General features: G+C 50.8%; 1 protein-coding gene across 1 annotated transcript in view; it reads right to left on the bottom strand.

Moving 5' to 3' along the window:
* The window catches only part of KCNJ6 (potassium voltage-gated channel subfamily J member 6), a 145,206-nt gene extending 136,572 nt beyond the window's left edge, over window positions 1-8,634 (bottom strand). Inside the window, exon 1 of the mRNA XM_006916742.1 lies at window positions 8,585-8,634. Coding sequence (XP_006916804.1) covers window positions 8,585-8,609 — 25 coding nt within the window. The 5' untranslated portion in view covers window positions 8,610-8,634. The remainder of the gene's footprint in view (window positions 1-8,584) is intronic.
* Between the last annotated feature and the right edge of the window lie 5,029 nt (window positions 8,635-13,663).

Genomic DNA, 13,663 nt, shown 5'->3' with positions numbered 1-13,663 from the left:
TCTCCGCCTCCTCGCCCCGCCCACTTTCCGCCTCCGCCGATTCTGCGGCCCCAGGAGCTGTCACGGTGTTTCCAGCTCTACTCCTAAACATCATCATGTTGGAAAAATCGCTTCATCTTTTTGAGCTTCAATTACGTCATCGATACACTAGGAATCCCGATGGCTCGGTCGTCCCCAAAGTCAGGTGGCCAAGGTGGAAGGACTGTCTTGGTGGCCTCCAGGAGTGATTCGAGTTGGCCATCCTGCAGTTAACAAGTAGAGGCGGAGGCCGCAGGGTGGACTGCTATAGAGACCAAGCCCGGAGGCGGAGCTGCGACCCCCTGGCGTCCGGCCGTTGCCGTGGGAGAGGGGGCGCCCGCTCTGCTCTCCTTCTCCTGCCTGGTTTCATTTGAGCGGTGATTCCCAACCTCTCGACCGGGGCTGACTTTGCCCCAGGGCAGACTTAGTAAATCCGAAGACATTTGGTTGTCACAACAGGCATCTAGGGCACCGTAAACTTCCCACGACGCACAAAACTTCCGACGAAGAATTACCCAGCTCCAGATGTCAATGGCGCCCAAGTGGAGAAATCCCGCTTAGGTGTTCCCAGTGCCGGACTGAAGGGGTGGGTGTCAGAGCTGAGCTTCTCACCGACCGAGTCAGGGACACTCATTAGAAGGTGGGAGGTCAAAGTGATCTTCCAGGTGTTGGAAGGAAGGAAAATGAGTTTGAGAAAACAGACCTCCTGCCATTCCCACGTGCCCGAAGACCAAGTCATAACTTGCAGAATGTCAGGCTCCTGAAGATGAAATTAATCACTCATTGTGCTGTTCTGAACATTGCCGGGTGTTTCTAGCGATAAAATCCTTTGAATTACATGCTAGTCCTGGGGATGGCAAGCGGGGAGTTTGCATTCTTCTTTAGAGCCGGCTGTTAGGGTGAGGGGCCTGGGCAGTAAGTGGAGGGGGCAGCAGGTAGGAAGGACAGAAGCAAGGAAGTCCCCACTTTGAGGGCCATCGAGGATGGAGAGGGGTGATGCTCGTGTCCATGGACATGTGGCTCAGGCCATTTAGCCGCACAAGGACCGCAGTCCACTCCGGGCTCCAGAGCTGGGGTCTCTGATTTCAACGGAGCACCCCCATAATCTCAGCCAGGAAGCAGCAACCTTGAAGTTGAAATATGTCTTCCAGTAAGAACCAGCGTGTGCCTCCGCGAACAAATAACAGCTTTTCAGAGGAGCACAGACAGGGGCTGGCTCTCTTCCGTTTTGGATCAAAGGATGCCGGTCTGCCCAACAGTGGGACTGGAGTGATACATCGTGTGGGCACCGAAGTGCTGTCAGATCTCTGCATAGCTCTGCATCCCACGGCTCCTGTCAGCTGGCCCCACCCCCCGGCATCCACTCTGGTGCCACCCTCTCCTCAGGTCATCCCAGGAATGAAGGCACAAGAGAGGAGCCTTCATCGGGGCTGAGTCGAGAGCCAGCCTGGTGAATGCGAGTGTGGGTGGTGATCGAGAGACCCCACTCCCAGGTCATGGGGGGACGCGGACCGGCTTCTAGGTCAGGCTTCTGGAAGCCAACCCAGAAGCACATGGCAGAACTGCTGGGCGAGGGGAAGGCCTCGTCTGCTGGCACCCAGCCCTGCGGCTCGCCTGCATCAGCTCACTTGCAGGAGGAACGCATCTTTCCAGGCTTGTACCCCATCCACAAAGGAGCTTGGGAGACGCGAAAAGAGGGGAGGCGGAAAAGAGATACTCGTGGCCACGGGACAGGCGCCCTCCGTGGAGAAGGGACGCAAACGAGAAGAGAGGCTTTGGAGAGAGGACGAGGCAGAGAAAGGCGGAAGGCGCACCATGGACAGCGGGCGGTGACGGGAGCTGCAAGAAGACCTGGACCCTCCCGTTTAGAGGGACCTTTTGCCCCCGGCCTGAGAGGTAGCAATGCTCCCCTGTCACCAAGGAGCTGGTTCAGGCGATAATCAGAAGTCACGAAGCGGTGATGAGAACTGGGTGGCCCAGGCAATGAATTTGACTTTAAGTTGGGTTACTTTCGAGATGACGCCGCAACTTCCTGTGTGAGTGTGAGCCCGAGTGACGTCCATGGTTAATGTGTCTGAGTTTTATTGGTAGAGAGATGGTACCTTGTTTAAAAAGCACCATCTGGTGGGCCTGGTGTAGCTTTAGTTCCTGAGGATAAAGCGTCATTTAGCGCCCTAACTACTTTGTGCAAAGAACAGCTCTGCCCTTAACTACAGGTCCAGCCGGGGGGTCTGTTACCAGCCATGGACGGAGGCCAAAGCCTGGGTGCCCCATGTGCTTGGGCCTGAGACTCACTCCTTCGCACTGGAGAAGGGACAGCAAACCTGTGCTGTGTGGTGTTAAAATCCCACGGTCTGTCCAAGAGGGCCTGGGGTGAGACGCTGGCAATGGTGTTTGAGAGGGCGGGTGGGCATTTTCCCATGGGAATAAGTGGCTCGCAGCATCCCAGCGGGCAAGCAGGACAGGCCCACGGGTTTGACACAGAGCGGGCACGCTTCCGCTCCGCCACTGTCGGCAGCCCTGACGCTGCGGGCACGCCTGCTCTCCCAGGCGCCTGGTCTCGGCTGTTCCAGCCTGAGCTCCCTCTTCTTGGGGGTGAGGGGTCGTTGGGAGCCACGGTGGCAGAGTCATTTGTGGACTATTCTGGTCTCCTTTGGACCCATCCCGGCCCCATTTGTCCTCAGGTCCCTGCCTCCTCTTCCCCTCTCAGCTGTGAGTCCCAGGGGCCCTGCTGGCTGTTCCTGGCTCCTGACTTCCAGATGGGCTTAGGCAAGGGCTCCGCTGGGGAGCCTGGAGGCTGGAGCAGGGGGAGAAGCCAAAGTTTTTCTCTCCCTCTTCTCGGCTTCCGGAGGACTCGCTGGCAGCAGTCACATCTCCGGGGTGGCTCCAAGTGGTCATCTCCCTGCCACCCCTGACCTAGGGTTGGCGGGGGTCCCTGCCACTGTGAACGAGCGGGTGGTCTCCCTGTACTCTGGCCTGGCTTTTCGGCATTTCCAGGACACAGTTCAGGGGCTCCGCCTTCTGGTTGGAGCCGGCCCGATGTCCTCCTTCCAAGCCCGGGATGGAATGGCAGCCCCTTCCGCTTGTGGGTTAGACGTGGCTATTGACTTTGGCTAATGTGACCAAAGCAGAAGTGACGTGTCACTTCCGGGTGAAATCTTAAGGTGCGGTGTCAATATGCCATGTTCTCTGTACCCCACGGCAGCGAACGTGAAAACACAGGTGGAGATGGAGCCCCTGAGTGCCGGGGCCCTGGGCGACCCCCAAGTGCCAAGTGCACGGCCGACCAGTGTGGACAGGAAATACGGAAGAGGAATAAATATGCGTGTGCATGCGTGCATGTGGGTGTGCATGCTTTGGCATGCGTCGCACGTGTGCACATGTGCAGGTGTGTGCACGTGTGTGTGCTGGGTCACAGAGATCCTTTATTGCTGACTGCAGCATAACCCTGCCCCGTTTGAGCCCTCAGGATTGGGGGATCCTTCCCTGAGGCACGCCGGGACTGCACTAACAGCGCCTCCAAACGACTGAAGCCTGCACCGTACAATCGTGCCTGCCCTCAGCTCCACACCCCCCATCTGAACCCGGTGTGCCAGGGGCTCCCATCACTCCTGCGCTTCCCGCCGTGGGGGCTCACGGAAGCCTCCGCCGGTCCCCTCCCCTGAGCTCACAGCCCAGATAGTGTCCCCGCGCCCTTCCTTTCCTCTCCCCCCCACCCACTGGTCACCGCCTCGTTCACGCACTCAGGTCCGCCCTCATCTGGCCCTCCAGCCTCTCAGCTCCTGCTGCTCTGGCTCCTGGCTGCTTCCGTGGGTTTCGCCCGGACCTGAGGTCCACCCCATGAGGCCTTCCTGCCATTGTTCTAAAGTGCCGTCCCCTCACCCACAGGACAGAACAAGTGCCACACTCATCCTCTGACGATGTGACTCTGGCCCGTGTGCCCGCCTCCTGCCGCCTCCCTGCCCAGCCCTCTGCTGCTGCCACATCAACACCTCGCTCTCTCCCTGGCGGGCCGTGTCCCCGCACCTCCCGGCCGTGTCCCTGCACCTCTGACATTCCCCTTGCTGCGTCCTGGGTCCTGGCACTCACCTTCCCGCCGGCTGCCTGCTGGAGCCTGTGTCCTCGGTGAGCCTTTCTGATGAGCCTTTATGATGCTCGCGCCTGCGGGAAGGAGGGCCTCGCTGGGCACCTCCATCGGTGGCCCCTGCAAGCTGCATTTCTTGGCACTGGAGCTGGTGGTTTCCTGCCTCCGTTCCCCCCAAATGCTGCACAGGGTATGGGCGGGGACCCCTCTTTCCTGTCCACGCACACCTTAACACGATGCCAGAATTATAAGAGCTGCTCTACAATGAGGGAATGAATGATTAAAAAAAATAACCCCACTGTGCTTTAATTGAGGTGATTTAATGTGTAGTGATCGTCACTGGTTCTCGCCTCTCATTTCATTCGACATTAGAAAATTTCAGATCTGAGCTGAATGTGAGCCATTTCTTTAATTGTAGGGGGAGGAATTCCCTCGACATCAAAGCAGATAGCTGAGACCCCTAAGCGCCTTGCAACACAGGCGCCTGGCTCTGGGTGGTGCGGGGGACCATGGCCGCCTCCTCTGTCCTGGCTGGGGAAGGACCATCAGCCCCGGAGCCGCTGCTGATTATTTGAAAACGATGGCGAGTAACTGTTCTCTTTCCTGTGTGGATGTGTTAGTTACACTATCCAGGTGGACTATGCAGGAGGGGACAGCCTGGGTAGTGACTTGTGAGGGAGACCAGAAGGGACACTCTGGTTGGCAAAGAAAACGCTTGGGGCACGCGTGCCTGAGAGAGGCTGGACAGACGGTGACAGAGCAGCGGGAAGTCCGCTCCTCTGGCCAAGATGCAGAGGGAGCTGCGGCCGGCCCCCTGCCCCCCTGGTGGCCACCATCGACTACTGCAGTGACACACGGAAGACGCGCGACTGATGAGGACAGGAGGTGGAAACGGGGCTCCCAGAAACCCGGGGAACGCAGGGTCCTGGGCCCCCACAAGGGGCCTGCAGCCTGGAGAAGGCGTCGGAGCCAAGCCTGCCTATTTGATTCTAATCCATATGGTTAACGGCCCCGTGGCGAGACTTCCTTCGCCGTGTTTGACACGGCCCAGGTGCTCAAGGCGTGTGAGAGGCGCTGCATCAGCAGCCACTGCCACAAACCTAGGGACAACAGACATTGATGTGAGAAGAACCTACAAAGCCTCTGCGCACTGTGCCCCCACGGCCGCCGAGCGGTGGGCATCGGCACAGCTCCGGGCCCCTCTCGTTCGTCGCCGCCTGACTCCGACTCCAGGGGCCGCGACAGAGCCTGCCCGCTCCCTTGGCACCTCTAATGACAGCACAGTGCGGGATCTGGCTCCCTCGGCTGGGTCACCGTCGGTCTATTTCTAGACGGGGACAGGAGCCGCCGCTCGGGCGGGTGCAGCCGCAGGTAGTGGACGGGTGACAATGGTCACTGGTGGGCCAGCACACGGCGATTTCCTCCAGGGCGGGGCTTCCGGCTGCGCCACTGGGGACAGGGGGTCTGGTGGTCTAAGTATGACAATATCCCTTCCCAAGATGCCAACAGAGATTAAGAGGACCGAGGGCACTGGTAAGAAATCACTAGCCGTTGGGGAGTTGGATGGCCACAGCTGGTTAATGTGAGTGTGCAGCTGACTAATGGCATTTTATTTGATTTATTTTTTATTTTTTGTAGCTGACTAGTTTTAGACCCTACCGAGCTTCTCGCCGTCCACACTCCTCCTTGACTCCTTCCCTTTTTGTGGGCTTGCTCTCTCTTTGCACCTTGCGATTTTATCTCTTCCCTCCTTAATAGCTCCTTTTTAGGTCTTTTTCATATATACAAAACATATTTTTTCCTATGTATTTTTCTCACGTGTAATTTTGCTGTTCCTTTCTTCCTGTTTTTTTCCTCTTTACCATGCTCCCTCCTCGATATTTTGAAATATTACCTTGTATTCATTTAAAAAGTTGCTTTAAATGAAACATTTAAAAGCCTGCTATTGTTTTTGTGTCTCCTGCATGCCCTTTTAAAAAGTGATTCAAGTTGATTAGCGGCACATGATAGAAACACCCCTCGTGCCTGCTCCAGAGGCTGAAGAGGACACCGCATCCCCAGTCTGGTATTTGCATAGCCATCGGCGGCAGTGGGACCCCTAAGGTGACAGGAGAGGACTTGAGCTGCAGTTCTAGCTAAGCACAGAGATGCTCAGGGAACCAGGTGGCTTTTTCGTGGCAGTTTAAGAAGCAAAGTGTTTACCGTCTCTGGAAAACCATTCGGTGCGTGGTGTCCTGGGCATTTGTGGTCTCCCGCTTGTGTCTCTTTCCTCCGGTGGCCATGGATTTGATGTCCCTGTCACATTTGTTGTGTAGTAATTCTATGTTAATCCTTTGCTTAGCCTGCTGATAGAATCTCCTTACGTAATTATGCATGTATTCCCTTGCAGATTTCCCATGCAGAATAAAGGTATAGTTGTATATAACATTATTCACGAGTCTAACTTCGATAAATGAGTCTAACTAACGATAAAATATGTATTAGTATCGACCACACGATTAACTTTCATGGTGAGCGCCTAGAAGAGTCCTAACTTATGTCATACGTTTTATAATGTTCTTTATCTTTGTAACGAGCAATGGATTGGAATGTTGGGTACGATTCCAAGGTCTGTTCTCAAATTTTAAGTTTCCTTGTGCATCGAACATACGTATGTGATCTTTTTCACAAAGACAAAGCAAACAAAAAGAATGACAGTGTCCTTTCATCTCCCCAAGGGTTTGGAATTCAATTTTGGCAGAATTCTTTGAAGCCAGTGGATTTCACAGATCAAAGTCATTACAGTTACTGCAGAGGCGAACCTGAAACCTAAGACCAGCAAGTCAGGAGCCCAGTCCTCACTCGTTCTGATCTAAGAGCATCTGCATCCACTAGAGACAGCAAAGTTAAAATACCTTTATAGGAAATATTGACCAGGAGGTCTCCTACAGCACTCTTAAAGTTTTATAATTCAGTCAGACAAGTTAAAAAAATAACCCTCACAGAACTAGAATATCGATCTGACGAGGGGCTCATCCTAGGAACGGTTACCACCATAACGAATGTGCGGTGCCACCTCGTTTAATTTGCTCGTACACTCACGCCTGCGTCCGCTGACAGAGGGGCCAGGTTCTAAGCTATCACTCTTTCTAGCATTCAGAGAATCTGTGAGTCTCGTGCTGGTGACCTTGGACTTAAGAGATTAGGGCTGTATCTGCTAACGTGCTGTGGATCGCGAATTAGGTGGTGCTGTTCACGGTCCCACTTCATATTTTGATGATGCAGCTCGTCAGTTTTGCAATGGAACTGGTAACCTCGCTATGTCGTTCATTCAGGTCTGGGGAAAACACACCCCGTGACTTTAAGATCCTTTCCCCTACAGAGAACCCTGTTTGGGGACCCTCAAGCCAAAGTGGCGAATCCTCTGAACACTTTTCAGTCTGCTAGGCTAGTGACAAAGAAGGATGGAGAGGGGGCAGGGATGGAACAGGAACGGGAGAGGAAGAGAGACGGCAGGTATGGCGGGCAGCGTTCCTCACCTAGTCCCCCTGAGTCATCGCTCACATGGTGAAACCAAGCAGGGGTTTTGGGTCGGGAATTAAAGAAATGCAGCGTGAAGAACTTTTTAACATTATTTTTTCTTGGGGCGGAGGGCGGACCTTAGAGGATAAGCGTTCACTGACTGAGCTACGAAAGAACACTGATGTTTCAGTGATTTCACGATGGAGGGATGGTAGAAGGAGGAAGTAGGGGCCCCGTTAGGTGTGAGCAAGATTAATTTAATTAGGTGTTCATGGCTTGATGATAATGAGGAAACATTTGCAGGCTTTCCTTGGGACTTTCAATATGAAATCTATCACCAGGAACAATGTATATTTTCAAAGGGGAAAAAACTGCATTGTCTATTTATTTCAAATGCACAACATCAACATACAAAGTTGCATTTCTCAGTTTGGGGGAGGCTTTATTTTAATTGCTTCTTCTCTCCTCTTAAAAATGTGTATCTTGTTTACTTAGCTTAAGAGTTTAGAGCATTAGACCACTAATCTATACCAAACCTAAATGATTACAAACTAGCTACACCACAAGCACTCCAGTTTTTGATAGTTCTGTCTGAAATTTCTAAACTATACCTGGACGTTTTAACGATCACAAACCGTTCTTTCCTCTCTTTAGATTACCCAGCCTGTGCAATATTGGCACATAAAACAGCTCACCTGGATTAAACCTAAAAGTCAAGTCGAAATAATCGTGGGTCTTGACCCCCAGAGCACTGCTACACATTAAATCCATTTCGATTTTCAGCTCCATACGTTCAGTAACAATTTCATCACAGAATTTGACCCCACACAAGATGGAGTTTGAACGACACATAATGTAACATCAACACAATGCGATACGTATCAAATAGACCTCCGTTAGCACAAGAGCAAAAGAGAAAGACAAGTCGTGTGATTTTTCCATTCAAAACCAAAAATAAAGAATAAGTTTCAAGTTACTCACTCATGGATTCTGTCAGCTTGGCCATTGTTGTAGTTTCTTCTTTGTGCTTTTCCTGGAGATGGGAAGAAAAGATGATTTATGTAAAAAATACATCTTTGACATGAATTAATACGATGGGTCGGTTACGGCTCTCTCTCCCCCTTCTCTTTCCTGTGTTAAAATTTGGTCACCAATGATGAAATGAATTTAAAAATCTCACATTACAGCTATATCATCAAATAGTCACCGAAAAGAGGTTTTTTTTTTAGGACATTAAAAAACTCGCCGCCACTCTTGGAAGTAAGCGTCTGCCACACTGATCTTGGATATATATAATTGGTGACGCACGACCAGCTCCCGGAACCTCTTTGACACTGGTGTTCTGACAGTCACATGCCAATCCTCTGCTCTCTATTTTCTCCTGTTGAAGCTTTTCTGGTATTTTTGGAGCTGGTATTTTTGTAGTCATTTGGTTTCTTTCTTTTCGTAAAAGCTAAATAGGTTTTCTACATTTTTCTTTGTCTTACTTTTTTGAATTCTTGGAGTCTTTTTAAAGTCATCATTTTTGATGGGGTTATAACCTTATTTATTTGGGGCTGAAAATATTTTGTTTCAATTGGGATACAGGTTCTAAGCCCCTGAATTTGAAAGCCAGAAGGATACGTACAAAAATTGAATCTGTCCTAATTAAAAAATTACTTGGATGGTATTAAGAATGATGGTCATCGCTACTGAAAAGTTCTATTCAACTTCCTTATTTCTTTATTTACCTTGGGTTCCAAACTTGTATAGTAACTGAAACATTAGCCATTAGTATTTTACTTTTTTGCCGCTTTATTCTTTTTCTGATCTTGAAACTAATACAGGGTCATTATCTAAAAACTCAGAAAATATTGAAAAATTATAAATCAGAAAAATATTGTCCTCTCGCAATACCAACCACAGAGGAAACGACTATTCTATTTTGGTGAACACCTTTTTATTTCTATTTCTATACCTGTGAATATGTACAGATGTGAAAGTATGATCCCAGTTCTGTAAATATAAATGTCTACATGCTACATACGATACTGTAAGTTGCTCTTTCTCTTAATATCATACCATCCATCTTCCTACGTCGATAAAGTCGGAATACATCATCTTTTTTTTAATGATCGCATGACGATTTTCATGGGTTATACCATGATTTCCTTAACCAGATTTCATTCAATTTGCTTACAATTTTTCACTATTTTACAAAATGCTGAGATGAGCATTCTTGAACTCACACCTTTGTATGTTTGTCCTTTTAACCGCTGAAGATAGAGCTCAGGTTTAGGTATGGCTTGGTCGAGAGTATGATTACTGAGAATGTGGACGGCTCTGACTGTATCAAAGTTTTTGTTACCTTACATTCTTGCCATCTTGCCAATGGCGTCGGCGCATCCCCTCCCCCGCAAAATGCTGAGATGAGCATTCTTGAACTCACACCTTTGTATGTTTGTCCTTTTAACCGCTGAAGATAGAGCTCAGGTTTAGGTATGGCTTGGTCGAGAGTATGATTACTGAGAATGTGGACGGCTCTGACTGTATCAAAGTTTTTGTTACCTTACATTCTTGCCATCTTGCCAATGGCGTCGGTGCATCCCCCCCTCCCCCGCTCCGTCTTTGCCAAATCGATAGGCAAAAAACGGCATCTTGTGATTTTATACCGTCGTTTTTCTTTCCCTGAACTTATTTTTGTGGGTAATCGGCACATTCCTCACGTGCGATCAGCACGTCATTGATTCATAGTTTCCTGTCGTCATGCTCCATCTCCTCTGCCATCAACGATTTTAATTCTTAGAAGCCAAAGGTGGCATTTATGTTCCCCAGGGACATAGCATAGGGCGGAGCACATCCCAGCTGCTCGGCTAGCACTGGAGTTGGTGTGTCACGACTTGGGGGCTGAAGTCCAGTTAATAAAATTATCATTGATCCTTCTAGTGCCGCTCTTTCCAAACTAAAATTCTACTTCGAGAGTCAACAAAACAACTTTGTACCTCCCAGGTAGATGACTGACTTTTGCAAGCCCTGTATTTATAGCAATGACATTGGGCACTGCCTTTTACTTACACTAACCTGCCCTCGAGAACAGAAGCAGCTAAGGAACCATAATCAACCATTCCACCGGTGGTGACATTTAACCCATGATGTTTAGCCTGCCACGTGGTCTATATAGAGACGCAGAGAAATAGCGGGGCTAACAGAGAGGCTAAGGGTGCCGTGTAGGAGAGACGAAGAAGACAAGCAGAGAGGAAGCTGTCACAGCGAGACTGGCCCACAGGACCGTGCACGGAGGCTGCTTTAAAGACAGGTCGACCCTAGTGTTTCGTGACAATTCACGCAGAGAAGCAGCTCTGTGGCGAGAACTCAGTGAGGGTCATCCTTGACCTGTAGGCACAGTGTTCTGTCTCTGCCGGCCCTGGAGTTGATTCTTCACTGCATCTCTTAGCCTCGGCTGATGCGGGTTCAGTCCCTCTAGTTACACGATCCTTCTTACATCCTGGTCTGTGGCTTGTCTCCCACCCCCTATTCTCTGGCCCCACGCCTGTTGGTGGGGCCTCGCACTGGATCACTGACCTCTTCAGCTCGGCCTTCCCCTAATGGCCCCAGTGGTGAGACGCCCCAAACTACAGGCTTCCAGATTCCAAGCCTCATATCCTGACGAAGCCCTGTCAAGGTGGCCTGTCACCACTTTGCCTCTCCTGACTAAGGACCCTGCCGCCTTTCCCACCCCAGTCCTGCTGCTGCGTGGTCCTTACAGCTACTCTTATTCCGATGGGCTGGACATCTTGGTCCCGGAGAAATCGAATGCTGCCCGTGTGGGGACTCTTCTCTTCCTTGCGGTTAAACAGAAACTTGACATCAAGGGTGTGGGGGCCCTTACCAAGCCTAAATTTAGCTCTCTCAGTTTGACTCATCTATATCATACTTTTGTTGGAAATCATGACATATGTTTCTGTGTAAGTGCTTTAGTCATTCCATGGGGTGTCTTTAAACTCCTTATGGCCTCCCCTCATTATCGGAAAGTTGAGGTTTGCAGGAGCGTGGCACGTACCCCCCCTCAGGCACTGACATTCCGTTCTCCATCCCAAGCTAAGTCTCCTCCTTTTTTCTAGAGCCAAGAGTCTCCTCCAAAGGAAATTTGCGGGTTATGGGATTTATAGCACTGGGAAGCGATTTAGAAGTGTAGCATGTTAAACCTGGAAGAGATTCTTTTAGAGACTGTCGAGTCCAACCCTGTAGCAATGCAGCTGGCAAAACTGATATAAGAAAGGGATTTACACCAGGCTGGGCTCTCCGCTTGTCGACAAACTCGACTGCCCCAGGAACCTTAAGGTCAACCTTAAGGAACATATCGACACACGACCCTCATACAGCAATCCCGGCATTGCCTTCTGTGTTCTTCATTCTAGCAGCCTCGTCCTGGACGATAGTCCCAGTTTCCACACATGGCTGATGACTTCCAGATGTATTTATCTGGCTCTGACCATCCCTGAGGACTCTGGCTCTGCATTGCACTGGATGGCCCACCCAGACGACCAATGGGTGTTCCAAACCAGCCCGGTCAAAGCTACTCGCTACCCGCTGACTCGTTCCACCAGCTCTCCCCACCCCCACCTCCCGTTCCCACACACCTGGGCTTTTCACCTCCCCGTTCTCTGTCTTTCATTTACGGGGTCACCACCACACTGTGCCTAAGCCAGACACGCGGCAGCACCCCACGCCTTCTTTATTCCTTCCGCCCGGTAGTTTACATATTCAACCTGACCTTCCTTAGCCGCTCTCTCTTAAAGAGACTGTGCATGTTGCTTCCACCTGCCTCCAGTCTCACCTACGACACCGAGGGCTTATGGTGAAACAGCCCCTGAGCCTAAGTCTCTCAGTCCTTCTCTAGCAGACAACGGTGTGACCCTCGCCTTTTCGCCAGGGCCAGTGGTCCGGATGACTCTGTCCTTTCCACTCTCACTCTGGTTACAGGTTCTTTCCTGCCTTGGCATCACTGCTTCCTCTGCCTAGACACCTCCACTTCCGTCTCCTCCCGTGTGCCCCCAGGTCGCCTCTAAGAACTTCGCCCGATGCCGCTGGCCTGCAGTTTTCCATGCTCTTCCTGGCCATCTCTCTGACTTTTATTTCTAAGACTGTCGATGCTCAAATGCGTCCTTGTATCACATGGCACAGTGTGTTGTGGAGATAGGAGACCTCGGGGCCTCTGGGGAAGCCAGCTCTCGCTGCCCCCTGCAGCCTCCCCGGAGGCCTGCATTGGCATGGCCGGGAGGTCATGGCCGGGAGGCAGCGCATGGTAGACCAGGAGCCTCTGCCACTGAGAGGCTGCCTGCCCCCCAGAGGACTACTCAGCATGAGTGTCAGCAGCTGGTGACCACACACCCACACTCCCATTTCCAACATCCTCTCCCGGAATAGAAGGTTCCAGAACCTTGGCATGCCTCTCAGAGGAACTGGGTTCATTAGCTTCTCCACTTGCCACTGTGTTGCCATACATTTAATGGAGACACAGAAACGTTTAAAGTTTGGGGGAATCATGATGACATGTCTGAGCGAAACATGCCCACGGATGCTGAAAAAAACCCTACGTGTCTTTTAAAATCATATCCAACTGCTCAGGTAGAGTGTTGGCCCTCGGGTGATGGGTATATCTAATTTTCTTTTTGTCTGATTGTATTCTCTCTACCACATATGGGAATGTAAGTAAAAGTGGTTTGCTTGCTTGGTGTCTGTGTGTGTGTGTGTGTGTGTGCGCGTGTGTGTGTGTGTGTGAGAGAGAGAGAGAGAGAGAGAGAGAGAGAGAGAGAGAGAGAGAGAAAGAGAGAGAGAGAATCTCATGAGGCCGCTCTGCTGTGTGAAGCCGCTCACACCCAGAGACCAGGAGCTGGTCGGCCTGAGTGACGTCTACATGTTTTCAAGGCACTTTTCATGCCTTGCGTTCTGCTCTCCAGAAGTGGGTTTTTCAGGATAAAGGGGGAAACGCATCAAAGTTGATGTATTTCAAATCAGTCATATTTGCATCTTGGATATTTTTATCTCTCTGAAATGTGTGCTTATGTTCATCAGAAACTG

The sequence above is a fragment of the Pteropus alecto genome, unplaced genomic scaffold (genome assembly GCF_000325575.1).
Source record: "Pteropus alecto unplaced genomic scaffold, ASM32557v1 scaffold97, whole genome shotgun sequence".
NCBI lineage: Eukaryota > Metazoa > Chordata > Mammalia > Chiroptera > Pteropodidae > Pteropus > Pteropus alecto.
This window is presented reverse-complemented; position numbering and strand designations above follow the sequence as displayed.